Below are 20,068 nucleotides of genomic sequence, written 5' to 3'. Positions count from 1 at the left end.
TTCAACTTTCCATCTATTAAATCTTCTGCCCTTGTTGTTTTAACTTTGGATAGTAAAACATTTTTTTCTGCCAGTAAATACCTTATACAGCCCACTTCCTGTTTCCTGTTTCTTGTCTGGTAAAAAAGCCTAGGCTTATGACATCATGCACAGCTCTCTCTCACTCTTGTGAGACTTTGCCAGAAAGCGAGGGGGGGATGAGTCACAAGAGGGCCAATGAGAGTTGCAGAGCTGGAGGTGTGCCCCTATGTGTCTGTGTAAATCCAGGAAGTAAACAGGCAGCAGCTTCAGCTGCCCACAGTTAAAATGGATGCAGCCAGACTCAGTGGAGGGAGATTTCTGCAGTATATTTGGCAAGTAAAGAATCACAGTATATATAAAATAATATGCAAAGTGGTTGGAGGGAAGCTTCAGAATGGCAAAGATGTTTTATGACAAATTATGTGAGCAGACTGCAGTTCCTCTTTAAGGTAAAGCCATACGATACGTATATGTCCTTATATGGTCCCTTAACCTCCCTGGCGGTATGATTATTTCGGATTTTAGGTGCTGAAAGCGGTACCATTATTTTGCATGGAAATTTGGCGTTTTATATTGTAGGTCTGTAAATCTTAACAATAACACACTTAAATCTGTCCAAACCAGAGTCTAGTAGATATCCCGGGTATGATAAAGTTTGAAACACAAAAACATAAATTATAATATAATAAATAAAAATAAATAATTAAAAAAAAAAAAAAAATATAGTAATAAAATAAATTTCCCCACAATTCACTATCGCTCAATTCTGCAAGTGTTCTAATTTATTATCGCTGTTTTCTAGCTGGTCTAAAGCCACTTTTGACGTAAAGGGACACTTTTTGGTTGCTATGGACAATCTCCAGTTTCCAGGCAGAAAGAACAGTGTATATCATGTAAAATTGCATGCAGGGCATGGGACAAAGCACTGGGGACAAAAGGGATGTGAAATAATTTCATACAGTACTGTAATCTGTAAGATTACAGTACTGTATGTGTTATGCTTTTGACATTTTTTTGAATTTGCCGCCAGGCTCCGCCCCCGTGCGTCGCGCCGCTCGCAGGGAACGGAGCCTGGCACGGAGAGGCTTCGGAGGAGGACGGAGCCCTCGGACACTGCGGGTGACATCGCAGGATCCCGGGGACAAGGTAAGTAACGCCGCCCCAGGATCCTGCAATGCGATCCCGAGTGTGGCTCGGGGTTACCGCTAATGGTACTGAATTTTAACCCCGAGCCACACTCGGGAAAACCGCCAGGGAGGCTACCCAGGTTTTTTGAGGCATTCTTATACATTAGTGAGCCACAATCAAGGAAATATTACATTCTTCATCAATGATATGCTTGTTATTATCATGCATTTGTAAGTATATCACTTATTTTATTTACTTATCAATTAAATTGTTTAGTGCTAATGCGCTAGGTTGGTGCACCCTCTCATTGTTGTTTTATAGTATAGGTATATGACAGCTGCCACCACTGACTTCATTTGTGAAGCCTCAGGCTGTGGCGCTGTCCTCCAGATCCCCTAGGTGAAGTTCTCACAGAAATAAAGTATAAATTGGTATGGTTCTTGACAGGGCTTTTTTTCAGCTAGAACTTGGTGGAACTCTGTTCCACCACCTCTGGATCAGACCCTCTGCTCTCTGCTCACCGCCATCACTTGTAAACACAGAAGTCTGGCTTCTGTGTTTACAAGTGACAGCTTGTCTCCCAAAGGCTCCCACAGATCCGATCTCCTGAGCAGCTCCCACTGAGTGCAGGATGGGGAAAAAGGGGATGCAGGTGTTCAGGGTGCAGTGCGGATACCAACACCCCCACTGGATGATCTCCCTGCAAGAAAGACGGTGAACTACAGTGTGAGGGAAGGTTCTGGAGCCAGCTGGGTGCTTCAGCTTAACACAGCAGCAAAAGTTGGACACCTGGAAGATGGTGGAGCTTTTAAGGAAGGAGGATTGCATGCAGAGGTCACAGCTGAAGATGGGTGAAAGTTAGATGTGGATGTGGGATGCAGAGGTAAGCAGCTGTGGAAGAAGGCTGAGCTCTGCACTCTGTAGCTCACCCCTGAACTTTGCACTATGTAGGTAGTGTATCACCGAACTCTGCACGTAGCGCAATCCTGAACTCTGTACTCTGTGTCTAACCCCCCTCCGAACTCTGCCCTCTGTGCGTATTGCACTCCCGGGATTTATTGCTCTTTAAGACCCGCCCATTGTGAAATTTGACCACACCCACTATTTGATGGAGGGTGTGTGTGGGGGAGAAGGGGATATCGGGGGTCGTAGTTGAGTTCCTGCACCTATGTTCAGAGAAAGAAAGGCCTGGTTCTTGACATAACCAAAGACCACAGCTGAATGTGCTACATGTACTACACTATCTGCCACCTCTTTACACAAATGAAAGTCAAAATGACATACCCTCGATGTCCAAAAACAGGAATTATCTTCACATTTTGCTGGATATTGTCACCATTTTTGTTTTTGGCATAGTAAACACCTTCCCACTCCTGTTATAAAACATGCACACAAGCTACATTTTATTCAGCAGTAAAATATCTTATCAATCAACATTTCTGAAAGTCATGTTTAACTACAAAATGATATAATAGTACTAGTGATCAATATTGAACAAACGCACATAACTGATGTAGAAATGGATGACAACCCAAATCGGAGGTCTGTCCCCAAATCCAGATAATTTGTAGGGTACTTCACAAAATCTAATCTATTCTGAATGACAGACAAAGGTAATTGTGGAGAGGTTAAAACTGAAGTTTAGTAATTTTGGGGGGGTGGGGGGGGGGATATATCAGCAAACACATTAATGCTCCTGCTCTATTCACATAACTCATTGCCTTGTGGGACAATAACAGCACAAGTTCTGTGAATGGCGGGGTAGGCGAGCGGCACAAATCCTGCACACTTGCAGCTGCTGCTATTGATCTCTACAGCACTGGTGCTCTGGGCAGTAGTGTATTTCGGTTTTGTGCTGCCCCAGGCCTGACTAAACTCACACACCCCCTAATGACCCACCACTTCCTGTCAAGGCCACACCCCTTGCTGTTTAAGACCCGCCCTGAAATTTTCAAGTGGGGAAACTAGTTCTGCGGGCCTGGGGGGGGGGGGGGGGGGGCAATGGATTCCCTTAATTTGCAAAGATTTCCTCTCACTTCCTGTTTGGCTATGGGGCAGGAAGTGAAGAGAAATCATTGCAATGGGCGGACAGGGATAGTAAAAAAATAAACTGACAGGGGCTATAACCCTCCCTTACTCTTTCCAAAATGAAAAAAAAAAAAAGTGTTGCCCATAGTTCTACTTTAAGCACAAATTTCTGATAATTTTATGGAGGTGCAGCAGAAAACATAGCACAGCGAGGAAGGTTTGTGGTCCAGGATGTTAGGACAGTCAAAATTAGAAGCGGCGCCCCCCTCCCCACAGTTGCAGATCGCTGGCCTCCCGCATACCAGAAGCAGTGCGGCCGCTTTATGGGGGCGCTAGACTAATTTGCCTCTCAGCCCAATCCACCCCAAGACTGGCGCTACACTAATGCCCCGTACACACGATCGGACATTGATCGGACATTCCGACAACAAAATCCATGGATTTTTTCCGACGCATGTTGTCTCAAACTAGTCTTGCATACAAAGCTGGTCGGAAATTGCGAACGTCAAGAACGCGGTGACGTACAACACGTACGACGAGCCAAGAAAAATGAAGTTCAATAGCTAGTGCGGCTCTTCTGCTTGATTCCGAGCACGTGTGGAACTTTGTGCGTTGGAATTGTGTACACGCGATCGGAATTTACGACAACGGATTTTGTTGTCGGAAAATTTGAGAACCAGATCTCAAATTTTGTGTGACGGAAAAGCCCATGGAAAATGTCCGATGGAGCCTACACACGTTCGGAATTTCCGACAAAAGGCTCCTATCGAACATTTTCCATCGGAAAATCCAACCGTGTGTACGGGGCATAACAGTGCAAGCCGGCGGTGGACTCTTTCCGTGCTGCCCCCCTGCAAAGTGTTGCCCTAGGCCTGGGCCTTGTTGGCCTAGGCCAGAATACAGCATTGGCTCTGGGCACTAATGTGTTTGGATCTGGACACCAAAAACATTTACTAAACTTCAGCTTTAACCTCATTTGAACGTTATTGGGGTGAGAGGAACGTTTGAGGTTTCAGAGATCTTTACAGGCCCTGCTACATTCAAAATGGATTACTGTATTTTGGGTGGGGTTGACTTATTAGGTAGTTACCCTAAATAAATATATATATATATATATAGTAAGAGTAATCACACTATCTAGCGCAAATAAAAATGTCTAACAATAATTAGAAAAAGTCAGCTTAATTTAAATTTAAAATTAGATTTTCAACTTCTGAGCAAAGCTATTATTTTCACAGTTAAGCTTAATTATTATATTCAAACAGACTAATGTGTTGGGTTTGTATAAAAAAGTGTTCAAAAAATTGATATTTACCTTTCCAGACTTAATACAAGAATTAATATTATCTATGAAATCAGATTTTTTTTCATTATTAGGCACTTCAATTAATTCTTTTCCATATAATTCTTCCTTCTGATAACCCATTGTGGTTTCAAAAGCAGGATTCACATACTAAAAAAGAAAAAAAAAAAAAAAAAAATTCACATAATTGTCATTTCAATCACAATGAGAATTTTTCCATGCAAAAAGTTTTCTTATTCACCAGCCGTCAGAATAGGATAAAATGATTTTGGAGCATTTTCAGGTTTAAAAAAAAAAAAGCAAACAGTTATATTTGAAATAGAATAATTATATTTATGGGTTTTACATAATAAAAGCAAAGTCAAATAGCAAATGGCAGTTAAATATAGTACACCATAACCTTTAATTGCTCTATGCTGATGAAAGGTGAATCTGTTACTGACAGGGCTACCGTCCTGCAATCCTGTTTCCAATGAGGTTAGATACACCTTATCGGTGCCCCACTTAAAGCCTCTGCAAGCCATAGGTATAGGAGCGGTCAAAAGAGCCGGCAACTCGAAAAGTTAAAATTGAATCTTTATTGAAAAGGATATTGGGGTAGAAATCCAGAAACAAGACAGTTGATGCGTGACACTGAAATGAATCTGTCTTGTTCCTGGATTTTTACCCCAACATTGTTTTCAATAAAGAAGAGTAGATTTTTCGACTACTGCAACTCCCTTCTCATTGACTTACCTCTACACAGTCTATCACCTCCTCAATCCATCATGAATGCTGCTGCCAGACTCATCCACCTTACCAATCGCTCTGTGTCTGCTACTCCTCTCTGTCAATCCCTCCACTGGCTTCCGCTCGGCCAAAGAATTACATTCAAAATTCTAACAACTACGTACAAAGCCATCCACAATTTAACCCCCAGCTACATCACTAACTTAGTCTCTAAATACCAACCTACTCGTTCTCTTCGTTCCTCTCAAGACCTCCTGCTCTCTAGCTCCCTTGTCACCTCCTCCCATGCTCGCCTCCAGGCCTTTTCCAAAGCCTCTCCAATCCTATGGAATGCCTTACCCCAATCTGTCCGCTTATCTCCAACTTTATTAGCTTTCAGACGATCCCTGAAAACCCTCCTCTTCAAAGAAGCCTATCCTACCCACACCTAACAACTATATTTTCATTTTTTCCATCAGCTCATCCCCCGCAGTTATTACCTTTTTGTTTCCACTTGACCCTCCCTTCTAGATTGTAAGCTCTAATGAGCAGGGCCCTCTGATCCCTCCTGTATTGATAGTGTACTGTCTGCCCTCATGTTGTAAAGTGTTGCGCAAACTGTTGGGGCTATATAAATCCTGTATAATAATAATAATAATAATTTTTGAGTTACTGGCTCTTTTGACTGTCGTAAATCTGGTATTGTGTGTGCTGCACTTTAAAGCAGATCTTCACTGCATCTGAGCACCACAAACCAAAAACACTATTGAACTGATTTTTAATATTCAAAGCAAACTCCCCGACCCACCTATGTCTTTATGTTCAATTTTGTTGAGAAATCACTTTGAAAACACCCCCCCAGCATTTCTGGTTGTGGTCATCTTGAGTAAGAGCAGATGATTCATGTAGCATTTACTTCCTGGAATCCATCTGCCCTTAGCTCAAGCCTGCATGCAGGAGAGTTTGCTTAGCTGAGAAAACCCCTCCTCTCCCCTCCCCTCACAAAGACTCCTGGGATGTTTGACATCATTTGACTAGGCAAGAAACCAGGAAGTAAAAAAGTTTAAAACAAGTAAATATGATATACATTCCTGTCTATTTACTAATGCTAACAGCATTAGGATTAAAAATAATCAATGTTGATTGGGAGGGTGAAGTTCCCCTTATGCTGTGTACACACGACCAGATTTTCGACGGACTGAATCACGTCGGACTTTTCGACGGACTTTCGACTGACTTTTCGACGGACTTCCGTTGAATCAGACTTCTCTACACACAATCACACCAAACTCTGATGGATTCGACCGTGATGACGAACGACCAGACTAGAATAAGGAAGTTCATAGCCAGTAGCCAATAGCTGCCCTAGCGTCGGTTTTAGTCTGTCAGACTAGCATACAGACGAACTGATTTTTCGACCGGACTTGAGTCGGTCGGAAAGATTTGAAACATGTTCTAAATCTAAAGTCTGTTACATTTTCGACAGAAAAGGGGTCCGCTGCATGTCCAATGAAGCCCACACATGGTCGAAATGTCCGACGGATTTGTTCCGTCGGACAAGTTTGGTCGAAAAGTCCGGGCGTGTGTACACGGCATTATAATCATTGCACACTGTATTGAGTATTTTTGGCATTGCCAAACCCAAAGGGATAAATAATTTGGAGGGGTTTTTACTTACTTAAAGTAAGTTCCAGTGACAAGCAATCCAAGTGAGGATGCGCAGGTCTCTCCTGGGCTATTATTGTGATTGGTCTTCCCTTCAGCGGCTACCCTAACAGTATCTTATCAACATTTAGATAATTATGCTGCATTTATCTATTGCCACTGAATTCTTATTCTCACCTTTGAACAAATCTTCATGTTCACTTAGGTTTAAACTGGATAACCAGCACTCCGCAATCTTCACCAAAAGTGGATTTAAAAGGTAAAAAGCCTGGTACACACGATGAGGTTATTGAACGAATAATCGTTCGTTTTTTTTGCATGCTAGTCTCACATAAAAAATGAAGAAGTTACTCAACTGACGAAAACGTTTCTACGACAGAATACAACTTCGTAAGCAATGTAATATGTTGAATTGTTTGCTAGTGTATTTTTTCACTTCCGAGCGTGCGTAGTGTTGCTCTTGCGATTTTTTTTGGGATGAAAACTGTACTAATTAAACGAAAATGGGACATTGTGTTCCCTTACGATAAAAATTTTCTGGCCTTCGCCTTCAGGTTTTGTTATCTGAAAAGTTGAAATTGGCTGTCAAAAGCACTATACTAACGATCAGATAATTGGTCAATTGTTCGTCGTACGAAATTTTTCTTACAATATTCTTATTGTGTGTATGGGCCTTAATAGTACACAGTAAAAAACATCAGATGCATTTTTAACCATAATCCTGCTCACCAGACTTTTGCTGTATTCTGTATTAATAGGTGACTCTAATTAAGCTTCTGTCCATTTACATTGAGAGAGTATTATAAAAAAAGGAGAGGAGTTGAGATTTGGGACTTTAAATGAGGAGATAGCCTGGTAGAGTCAAATACCCCCATCCCTGTCAATGTTGAAGAGACGGGAAAAAAGGGGGGAGAAAGGGGGGGAGAAAGGGGGGAGAAAGGGGGGAGAAAAGGGGGGAGAAAAGGGGGGAGGGTTGGGACTTTATATTATTACCATAATATACCTTATTTATGAATTAATAAATATCCAGCTTACTTATCCACTCATTTACTTATTTGCACCTGCACGCTCCATTTAAAGTCCCAATTTCCCCCTCTTCTACATTGAGAGAGTGTTGGCCCTGCACTTGCAATTGTAGGAGTCTCAACTGGGCAGTGCGGTTAGCTGTTCCATAGTTTATCAGGTACTGAAAAGTGTCTTAACTAACAACCCTGCTGAAATGAACACACTTTTTTTACACAAATTTCAATATGCCCAGGGAGACCCAAGATCATGGGTGCACACTGTACACAAAGCCTTGATTTCTGCCCAAGTCTCCCTTACCCCTGAAGCTAAGCTCTACTCCCCATCAATGAACAATTCAATGTAAGAACCTCTAATTGCCATTGAGGTTTAGGCATTGGACTGCAAAAAAGCTTGGTGTGCACCAACTTGGACAACAGAGGCCCTGTGTACACTGTGAACTCTAGACATTCTCCAGGGCATATCTACATCACTCATTGCTTTAACTGCTGCTATTGTCAGTTGACGCCTTTACATATAAAATGAATAAGCCGACCCATCACAGGATTATTAAGAAAGAAATACTGATAAAGGAACTTCACAAAAGAACTCTGTAGAAAAGAAGCTTCAGACCAGATGACCCAACCATACCTTCAATTGTAGATATCTCAGTGTTCATGTTACCCAAAGCTGCAGCTTGAAGCTAGTTTCTTCAAAGAAACTGCAAGTTTGTGATTGAAGCGAGTTGAAGAACAGTTCACATATCAAACATTCAATTATGTCCAGGGAGTTTAGTAAAAGAAAATTATTGAATGTTCAAAGTAAACAATTGGGGATACTTTAGTAATAGTTCATCTTTTAGTAAATCCGGCCCACAGCATCTAGACCAGACAGGAGACCAGCACGACACGTTTTACATGCCAGATCAAGAAAACCAGAGAACATTAGTAGGTACACTTTAACTAATATTCTACCTGATTCTTCCTACTTATTTTATATACCAAGCAAATAACGAAAAAGAGCACACACATAATTCCCTTTGCAAAAGGTCAGCCAAGCATTTCCAATTGCCTTATTTAACAAACAGCTCTTACTGTACCTTGGCATAGGTTGTCCTTTAAGGGAATGCCCCCATTTTCATAAGTGCCTACCTGGAGAGTTATTTAAATTTGTCTTTGATCCACAAGTCCTTACGGTCTGGCCCTGCCTGCCACATAGTCTTGCTTCAGAAAGGGTTCCCTTCATTCTGCACGTCTGCCACAGCCCTATATATTCCTGTACGGAGCTCTACTCCTACCAGTTTCAACTAGTGCTGCAGAATACGGCTCTTATTATAGGAATGAATAGGGCCCCGGTGCCTATAAACTTTTTTTCCAGCTTATGGACTATACCTTCTATATAGACTGGTCCCTGTTTGACAAAGCCCAGCTATTGTTTACTGACTTATGCCAGTTGTACCACACTCCCAGTGCACCAATACTGTTTGTTTGTTCATCCCCATTGCCCATGCGCAAGATGAAGTGGACCCTGGGGGGGGTCACTCTCTGAAGATTTTAGACAGGGCCAAATAGTAAAGATTGCTATATTGGGGACGCAGGTTGAGTATTACTCTAGGTGGGCTACGCTTTGGAGGTATGAGGTTTGGCTTGAAAGGACAACTTGTACTAAAGTGCCTTTAGAGACTCACTGGGAAGACTTCCTCAGGTATATAGTGCAGGAAACCTTCCTTTCATGGCCAATGCCAGACCACTCTGACAGGAAAGCTCTGACACCTGTGGGTAGGTTTGTTGCTTGATGTTAAAGTGGTTATAGACTCTTACATATACCCAGCGAAGGTGATACACAGAGATGAAACAAATCCTCCTACATACACTACCGTTCAAAAGTTTGGGGTCACATTGAAATGTCCTTATTTTTGAAGGAAAAGCACTGTACTTTTAAATGAAGCTAACTTTAAACTAGTCCTAACTTTAAACAAATATACTCTATACATTGCTAATGTGGTAAATGACTATTCTAACTGCAAATGTCTAGTTTTTGGTGCAATATCTACATAGGTGTATAGAGGCCCATTTCCAGCAACTATCACTCCAGTGTTCTAATGGTACAATGTGTTTGCTCATTGGCTCAGAAGGCTAATTGATGATTAGCAAACCCTTGTGCAATCATGTTCACACATCTAAAAACAGTCTAGCTCCTTCCAGAAGCTACAAAACTGACCTTCCTGTGAGCAGATTGAGTTTCTGGAGCATCACATTTGTGGGGTCAATTAAACGCTCAAAATGGCCAGAAAAAGAGAACTTTCATCTGAAACTCGACAGTCTATTCTTGTTCTTAGAAATGAAGGCTATTCCATGCGAGAAATTGCAAAGAAATTGAAGATTTCCTACAACGGTGTGTACTACTCCCTTCAGAGGACAGCACAAACAGGCTCTAACCAGAGTAGAAAAAGAAGTGGGAGGCCGCGTTGCACAACTAAGCAAGAAGATAAGCACATTAGAGTCTCTAGTTTGAGAAACAGACGCCTCACAGGTCCCCAACTGGCATCTTCATTAAATAGTACCCGCAAAACACCAGTGTCAACATCTACAGTGAAGAGGCGGCTGCGGGATTTTGGGCTTCAGGGCAGAGTGGCAAAGAAAAAGCCATATCTGAGACTGGCCAATAAAAGAAAAAGATTAAGATGGGCAAAAGAACACAGACATTGGACAGAGGAAGACTGGAAAAAAGTGTTGTGGACGGATGAATCCAAGTTTGAGGTGTTTGGATCACAAAGAAGAACGTTTGTGAGACGCAGAACAAATGAAAAGATGCTGGAAGAATGCCTGACGCCATCTGTTAAGCATGGTGGAGGTAATGTGATGGTCTGGGGTTGCTTTGGTGCTGGTAAGGTGGGAGCTTTGTACAGGGTAAAAGGGATTCTGAATAAGGAAGGCTATCACTCCATTTTGCAACACCATGCCATACCCAGTGGACAGCGCTTGATTGGAGCCAATTTCATCCTACAACAGGACAATGACCCTAAACACACCTCCAAATTGTGCAAGAACTATTTACAGCAGAAGCAGGCAGCTGGTATTCTATCGGTAATGGAGTGGCCAGCACAGTCACCAGATCTGAACCCCATTGAGCTGTTGTGGGAGCAGCTTGACCGTATGGTACGCCAGAAGTGCCCATCCAACCAATCCAACTTGTGGGAGCTGCTTCTAGAAGCGTGGGGTGCAATTTCTCCAGCTTACCTCAATAAATTAACAGCTAGAATGCCAAAGGTGTGCAATGCTGTAATTGCTGCAAAAGGAGGATTATTTGATGAAAGCAAAGTTTGATGTAAAAACAATGTTATTTCAAATACAAATCATTATTTCTAACCTTGTCAATGTCTTGACTCTATTTTCTATTCATTTCACAACGTATGGTGGTGAATAAGTGTGACTTTTCATGGAAAACACAAAATTGTTTGGGTGACCCCAAACTTTTGAACGGTAGTGTACGTTGTACCTGTTTATCTGCAGTCTTCTCTTCTCCACATCCATTCAAAGTCCAGAATTTAGGAAGCTTGAGTGAGCATTCAGAAAAAAGAGAGCGGAGAGCTGACATTACACTCTGCAGAGCTCACTGAGGAGCTCTGAGAGCTGATTGGAGTGAGGGAACACACCCTCCTTCACACAGCACACAGAAACAGAGCTGAGGCTGTCAATCTGCTAGAGGGGACCTCTTGGTGTCAGGAAAAATTGTCACAAGTGATTTATGCTGATAGCAAAGAAACAAAGTAACAGACAGAAATGAAACGTAGTGTTTTTAATAAAGACAAATACACACTATGGAGGGATATGCGTTGTTCGTATTTCATGTCTGAGGTTTACAACCACTTTAAGCCCTGCTCCACTATGCAGAAGGCAGGATAGGACAGGCAAATTTCTGTTCTATGAAGCCTGTCAGAATGGCCTGAGCTTTAGCTATGACTACAGGTATGTGCAAAAACCTCTAGATCCAGTTACTCACAACCACAGTATGTAGATATACAAGTGATGCAAAGAAGTTGAACATTTTTTTATGCAGCTCCAAACTTTTCAAGAATTGAAAAAGCCTAACTACAATGATCCAGTGGTGCACCTCTCATGTGTCTCATGGCTGTGAGTATTTTTTCTAGACTTGTAAAGAAAAGTAGAGCTGCCTAAAAAGACTGCTGACTTTCCTGTATTACCTGTACTAAATTATACAATGGCTATGACCGACTGGATTTAAGAACTGGCTTCAGCAGGGAAATTAATTTAATTGCTGTGGTAAAGGATGACTATTTAGCAACACATCCATGTAAGCCCCACCAACTTTAAATTACTTAATTTTATGTTACACGTACCTCTTAATAATGGCAAAATTATATTTGATAATTGGATTAAGCACAATGAAGAATTGATCTAATTGTACCTGTATTTTGTGATCCTCATTAGTAATTTCAATGGCTTCTTGACTCTTCTCTAATGTAGTAAATAAAGAATTACAAGCCCTTAAATAAATAATATTAACAATCAGTGAGGTTGAAAAAGAACATTTCTTCAACTTGGCATCTGCAGCATAAAGGCATGATTCACTTAAACACATTACAATGAATTTGCTCAATACAAGAAAAAAAATACATAGATAAACAGAATAAATATTTGAACAATTTATATATTCTATGAAACTTTTTTTCAGGTGAATGGATGTACTGTAAATATAGGCCACATGCAAATTCGCCTTTGCTTTCAAAAAGTATTAGCAAACACGTTTCCAGAGAAGGGTGGAATTCTCGTGATAAATTCCTAGTGGTAATAACGTCTGTCTATTAATCAGTGCTGTGATGCTATGTCCGTACTGTTAAAGGGGAGCTTGACAGGTTAGGTTTATTATTTTTGTCTTTTTATATGCTAATAAAAAATATATGTTAAATGTAAAAGCTGAATCACCCCAGGCTTCCACAACCCAGCCTGGCAAACACATAAGAAAGCACAGGTTGGAAATTAAGGGGGATTTCGGTCGGAGGCACAGACTCTTCCGGTTTCCTCCTCATACAAGTATGATGTCATACATGGTTTTGGGTATTGGTGGTGTAAGCTGGGAACCAGGACAGACAAGTCTCAAAAACCAGAGTGTGGGAAACGAAATAGGGAGAGCCTGCCCCCCCCCCCGTGTGTTTACACCTTTTAAATTTAGAAAAATATATAATTTTTTCCCCCTACGTTTTTGGCTCCAGCACCATTCCCGTAATATGACAGGAGCACTGTGGGTCCATTTAAGAACTAGTGTCTCTTCTTTTTTAAGGTTAAAAGATAAAGTGATTGTAAAGTGAACCTGGGGATTCCTGATACCAAGTACGCTATTTTGCACAAATAGACCAGGGTCTATGGTTGCAAATCCAACCCCTCCTCCGCTCCACTTTTTTATTGGCCACCAAATCCAATGGGTGACCTTACTGGTCAACAGGAGCATGCAAAGCCACTGAAGTTGGAGCTGATATTTGCATTACATGCATGTGAAGATAAAACAGGGGTGGGTGAAGGCAACAGCAGGTGATTGATCTATGGACATGGGGCTCCCATAAAAGGGAAGGTCAGCCCAAGAAAACATTCCATGTCTTAGAAAATGCCTGTGCTGGTTGAAAATTGTAGGCTACTTTGTTGACCTCAATTTTTGAAAATACTAGTTGCTTAGCTGTTGTGCAATATAGAAAAAGGATTCTGATTTCATGGGCTGCATGCTTGTTACATGTTTGCTACTCATAACTGTTACAGAGAAAGGTCGCCAATGGTTTTTAAAATGCTGCTTCTTTGATGAACCTTAAAGAGGTTGTAAACCTTCCTGCAGTATTTGTACCTTTAAGTAAGCCTAGAGTAAGGCTTACCTATAGGTACTGTAAATATCTCCCAAACGTTTTACAGTATACAGTATACTACACTGATGATGTCATCGGTGCATGGCTCTGTATGCCACCAGAATAAAATTAAAACGAAACAATCCAAATTAATTTGAAGTGCAGACTTTCAGCTTTAATTCAAGGGGTTGAACATAAATATCAAGTACAAATTTTAGGAACTGCAACCATTGTTATACACAGTCCCCCCATTTTCAGGGGCTCAAATGTAATTGGACAAATGAATATAATCATAAATAAAATGTTAATTTTTAATATTTTGATGAGAATCCTTTACTGGCAATGACTGCCTGAAGTCTGGAACCCATGGACATTACCAAAAACTGGGTTTCCTCCTTTCTGGTGCTTTGCCAGGCTCTAACTGCAGCTGTTTTCAGTTGTTCTTTGTTTGTGGGTCTTTCTGCCTTTAATTTTGCCTTCAGCAAGTGAAATGCATGCTCAGTTGGGTTGAGATCAGGCGACTGACTCGGCCATTGCAGAATATTCCACTTCTTTTCCTCCAAAAGCTCCTGGGTTGCTTTTGCTGCAACTTTGCTGCATTAGGCTGAATCAGGGCTGACAGTATATCTCTAAACACTGCAGAATTCATCCGGCTGCTTCTGTCACATTATCAATAAACACCAATGACCCAGTGCCACTGGAAGCCATGGATGCCCATGCCATCACACCGCCGCCACCATGTTTTACAGATGACATTGTGTGCTTTAGATTATGAGCTGTTCCAAGCCTTCTCCACATTTTTTTCTTTCCTTCATTCTGGTACAGATTAATCTTAGTTTCATCTGTCCAAAGAATGCTTTTTCAGAACTGGTCTGGCTTTTTTAGATGTTTTTTGGAAAAGTCTAATCTGGCTTTTCTATTCTTCAGGCTTATGAAGGGTTTGCACCTTGTGGCGAACCCTCTGTATTTTCTCTTGTGAAGTCTTCTCTTAATTGTAGACCGACAATGATACGCCCACCTCCTGGAGAGTGTCCTTTACTTGTCTGGATGTTGTTAATGGGTTTTTCTTTACCATAGAGAGGATCTGGCGATCATCCACCACTGTTGTCTTCCGTGGACGTCCAGGCCTTTTTATGTTGCTAAGCTCACCAATGCGTTCTTCTTTCCTCAGAATGTACCAAACTGTTGATTTGCCCACTTCTAATGTTGCTGCTATCTCTCTGATGGATTTGTTTTTGAAGCTCTCCAATGGCCTCTTTCGCTTGCATGGACAGCTCATCTGAACGCATGTAGGTTCACAGCAATAGATTCCAAATGCAAATACCACATTTAGAATCAACTCCAGACCTTTTACCTGCTTAATTGATAAAGAAATAACAAAGGAGTAGCCCACACCTGGCCATGAAAAAGCTTTTGATTCAACTGTCCAATTACTTATGGTCCCTTGAAAAAGGGGGGGGTGGCTATTCTTAAGAGCTGTAATTCCTAAAACTTTACTCCGATTTAGATGTACATATCCTTATAACTATAACTTGAATATGTTTTGGTAAATACCTGAAAAAACTAAAATTGTCCCTGTGTCCAAATATATATGGACCTAACTGTATGTGCCTGACACACCACTTTTAGCAGTGGTATCACATATGGCAGCATTTAGAATCAGGTCCAAAGTAACAAAACTGGAACACATCATATCCTTACCTTAGTTTAAATTGTGCACGTACTTCTCCATATTCTAGCTGAATAAGTTCATTGTAACAGGCCATAACATTAGAGTTTTCTACATATCTCTGCAAGTAAGAAGACAGACACTGATCAATGACACTGCAGTATTTATCCATCTTAGGCCCATTCTACACTTTATGGTCAATTCAAAAATGTAAAAAAAAGTGGCACAATGTCAGTGTGGGACTGTTAAATACTATAATTTCTAGTTAACCTTCCCTCAGAAAGGGATTGATTTACTAAAGGAAAGGAAAACAGGCTTTTCACTTTGCAAGGTTAGTTGCATTTTGCAAGGGAATTTGCACCAGAGCTTAGTGAATGTGGTGAACTTTCATTTTTCAAATCGTACTTTATCATGTGAAAAGAAATTAAAAAAAAATCTACCTTCCTCCTTGATTACTGGATGATTTCTGTATGCCTTCTCGTCACTACCTGGTCCTTACTACCCCCCGGGCTATGGCTGGAGTGGACCATCCAAGTGTTGGTTCTTTTTGCTCTCTTTAACTCAACAATGCTTAAAATTATGTAAATAGCCACCACCTGCCTGGATTCTCTCAGTTGTAACACTGTTAAACCCTGGAAGAAGAAGTAGTACCCTGTTCTGTACTGTCAACAGCGTTTTTTCTTGTTTTTCTCTCTGTGTGGAGAACTTTACCTTCTACATGACCTGATTAATAGATTGTGATGGCTCTTGTACTGTCCAATAAAATGCTTGAATTAAGGAAAAAGTTTAGAAAAAAAAAAACATTTTTGCTTGCACATAATTGGATTATGGAATTCAACAGAGCTTCCCCTCATTCACTTTCCTTGCAAGGTGCAACTTCCCTTTCAAAGAGAACAGCCTATTTGCCTTTAGTCAATCAATCTCAAAGAGTGCTAGACCAAAAGGATTAAAGTGGTTGTAAAGGCTGAAGGTTTTTTTTACCCTAAGGTAAAAAACCTTCTATTGTAAGCAACCCCCAGCCCCCCAAATACTTACTGATCTTTTTCGGTTATGCCCCTTCGATAGAACCTGGACGAACAGACGGCTTCTGTCAGGCCAGCCACCGTACACACAGGCCGAATGCTGCCCGATATTCGGCCTGTGTGTATGACCCTTAAGGCCTCACACCAGAAGACCACGGGCAAGTCTTTTGTCATCTGGTTAACCTGTGCTAATGCACAACTGCCGGTACCCAGCGCAGCTTCCAGAACACTAAACAGTCACAGAGATCAGTTTAGGGTCTTTACTCACAAGTCCCCAGGACAGCTGCCACCCTCCAGCTTCCTCTGCACATGGTCCAGTGAGTGAGACGGCATCTCTCCAGACCAGATCCCCTGTGATGAGGTTCTGCAATCTAGCAAAGTCAATCCAGACCCTCAGCCCTGACACCACTGATGTTTCTAGAGAAGGTAAACAGTCCATGCACTGCCTGAGGGCAGCAGCCCCTCCAACTCCGGAACCCTCCTGGGGTGAAAGAACCCTGTTCTCCAGTGTCTCATGCTATTTATCACCATTCCAGCCCTCTTCTGGATACTCCTCTTCAGGGATTGGCTGGAACCTAATAAATATTTAGGCTGGATGTTTTGGATCTCCCGCCCTATGCTCTAAAAATGTCTTCCAGAGGCAGGGGGAAGCAATCAAACTCCCAGCCTTTAAAACCCTGAACAGATCAGGCCAAACAATTACTGCTCCCTTGATTACAGAAGGAGCAAAACTAAGTTCACCTAAGATCCTATGCTAGGAGGGTGCTACATCAAGAAAGAACAGACATCCTAAAAGTGGCATAAATCTCATGTGAGTAAATTTTTTTTTTACACAGCAAATTATCAGAATTCTTTTTGCCTTGAGTCCTGCTTTAGGTCCCTTTCACAGGGACAGTTTTTCAAGCAAGCCTAACCGGAAGCAGGTCTATGGGCAGGTGGATGTAAATGGACTTTTGTCCGAGTCCATCCAGGTCTGAAAAAAAAATAAGGACTAAATCCTTTTCTGTTTTTTTCTGGACCTAAACGTGATGGATTGAAGATAACGTAAAGTAACTGTAAAGTTCACAGATCCCCTAAACCCTAAAACTGGTTGTAAGGGCTAAAGGTTTTTTTACCTTAAAGTGGTTGTAAATCCTCACATATACCCACTGAAGTGACCAGCCTTAGGTAATACAGAGATGAAACAAATCCTCCTACACAAGTCATATCTGTTTATCTGCAGTCTTCTCTACATTTGTTCAAAGTATTGCATTTTTAAAGCTTGTCTGAGAGTTCAGAAAAAAAAAGGGTGGAGAGGTGAAGCTACACTGCAGAGATCAGTGAGGAGAGCTCTGATTGTTGATTGGAGGGATAAGACCCCCCCCCTCCCCTTTTCACACAGCACACGGCAACAGAGCTTAAGCGGTCAATCTGCAGGAGGTCCCTCCCCTGTCACCTTTTTTCTCTTGTGTCAGGAAAACCTGTCAGAAGTGATTAATGCTGATAGCAGAGGAATGAAGCATCAGACAAAAATGACGCTTGGTGTTCTTAGTTGAGACAAGTACACATTATAGAGGGATATGCTTTGTTCATATTTCATGTCTGAAGTTTACAACCACTTTAATGCATCTGCATTAAGGTTAAAAAAAAATTAATATAAAAAATGTAGGTGCAGCAGCCGCCCTAAATACTTACCAGAGACTGATCCTGGTAAGAGCGCTGCTCTAGACTCAGTGAGAGCAGTGGGAGCCATTGGATCTCGCTGCTGTCAATCAAATCTAGTGATGAGAGTGTGACAGGGTGTGGCCAAGCCTCAGTATGTGTGCCCATAGATTGAGCCCACACAAGTACCGCCCCTAGCAAACAGCTTGCTGGAGTAGTATTTGAAGGAGACAGAGGTGCTAGGAGTGCTGATGGGAAACCCTAGAAGAGGAGGATTGGGTCTGCTCTATGCAAAACCATTGCGCAGAGCAGGTAAGTATAACATATTTATTATTTTAGAAAATAAAAACTGAACCTTTAATATCACTTTAAGCATTACCATAAAATGGCTTTGAGATATAAAGCAGAAAAAGAATTTTAAACATATTCCACTATTAAATCTATTGGGAGGTTTTTGCAGAAAGACCTGACTACATTGAAAAAAGGTTGAACATACCACCAAACCAAACTAAAAATATTTTTTGTAAATGTTACTGTACTCGGATTGGGATATTATGAGTTGGTTTTGGTTATCTATTCATCTTTTTCTACAATGTGGCTTGCTTTACATCTCAACGCCCTTTAAGAATATGTTTATGTTTAAGCTTCAGTTTAAAATTTGATGTATAGCTTTCCAATCTGCAGTGTTCCTGTCAGATGCGAAAGTACAGTAGAGGGAGAGTGAGGAGAGGCAGTAAAAATGAAGGTGCAGTGGAGATGGGCTCAGCTTTCCACCTGAACCCTGGGATGAATGGGATGGCAACCCTCTGTGCTTGCTGTACTATCACAGGCACCATATGTGACCAGAACACTTGGTCTCAGCACATATGAGGCGCCGCAGCGAGTGTTTGGAATGAGGTCTGTGCAACGTGTTTGGAATCTTGTGCAGTGATCAAAATCCTTTCTCCCCAGGGCCACTCTGCACCTTTTTATATTCTGTTGCTGGCAATACCTGAACCTATATAAAATGTATTAATCCCTGGTACAGCACCCTTGATTTCCAGGCACCCTAAATTCTTCCTGAACCCCTACATGAACATGTATGTCCTGCCTGGTCTCATCCCAGTACCCACCTGCTACCCTCAAAAAACTTGTTCATTCATTAATCAGTGATGCATGCACAGACTTTACTATAATCAAATCAGCACACCCTTTCACTTTACAAATATAGTGCAAATAAATGTACAGCAAATTTGTTAAGCAGATCCCCTCTTGATACACCTATAAGAAAGCCTTTCACGTCCTCTGTCCTGTGGCTTCCTGCAGTTAGCTAGACTCTAGCTGTTGGAGCAGACAGTAAGCTGTGGCCTGGCAGGAGGGAGGCCACGGACCATGGCCCGGTGGATGAGAAAAAATGAGCTAGAGTCCCAGGGGTCTCCAAACTATGGTCCTCCAGTTGTTTAGGAACTACAATTCCCATCATGCCTAGTCATGTCTTTGAATGTCAGAGTTTTACAATGCCTCATGGGACGTGTCGCTCCGCAACAGCGGGAGGGCCGTAGTTTGGAGATCCCTGAGCTAGACTCTAGCTGTTGGAGCATATAGAAAGCTGTGGCCTGGCAAGAGGGAGACCACAGCACTTAACTACAAACATAGCCGTAATATGCATTTACAAATGCTAAGTGTGACATAAAATACCTTGCAGTCAAAACATAACATTTGATTCCACTTTTTGTTTTCAGCTATTAGCTACAGAGGTTTCTGTGATGAAGTCCTACACTAAGCTAGGTGCCTGTAGGATAGCCAATATTTAGCGGTTTGGGCAGGTTAACAATGCATGGACGGGGCCATGGAACAGCTTACATAGATTGAAAACAAACAAAAGTCCATCTAGTTCAACCAATAGAAAAAAAAGAAACAAATAGAAAACCTCCATACACGCAATCCTATACCCACATTTGATCCAGAGGAAGGTAAAAAACAAACAATCAAGTATGATCCAATTTACTCCAGCGTGGGAAACAAAATCTCTCCTGATCTGAAGGGCAATT

At 41.6% G+C, this 20,068-nt stretch overlaps 1 protein-coding gene across 4 annotated transcripts in view; it reads right to left on the bottom strand.

The window, feature by feature from the left end:
• Positions 1 to 20,068, bottom strand: part of PDE8A (phosphodiesterase 8A) — a 478,153-nt gene that overhangs the window by 70,577 nt on the left and 387,508 nt on the right. For all 4 annotated transcript variants that reach the window (XM_073618600.1, XM_073618598.1, XM_073618599.1 and 1 more), the window contains 4 exons: positions 15,408 to 15,496; positions 12,284 to 12,362; positions 4,493 to 4,630; positions 2,434 to 2,522 (listed from right to left, as the gene is read on the bottom strand). In XM_073618600.1, the coding sequence (XP_073474701.1) occupies positions 2,434 to 2,522; positions 4,493 to 4,630; positions 12,284 to 12,362; positions 15,408 to 15,496 (395 nt within the window). The remainder of the gene's footprint in view (positions 1 to 2,433; positions 2,523 to 4,492; positions 4,631 to 12,283; positions 12,363 to 15,407; positions 15,497 to 20,068) is intronic.

Source organism: Aquarana catesbeiana, linkage group LG03 (genome assembly GCF_042186555.1).
Source record: "Aquarana catesbeiana isolate 2022-GZ linkage group LG03, ASM4218655v1, whole genome shotgun sequence".
NCBI lineage: Eukaryota > Metazoa > Chordata > Amphibia > Anura > Ranidae > Aquarana > Aquarana catesbeiana.
The sequence above is the reverse complement of the archived record's forward strand: the minus strand, read 5'-3'. Positions and strand labels throughout refer to the sequence as shown.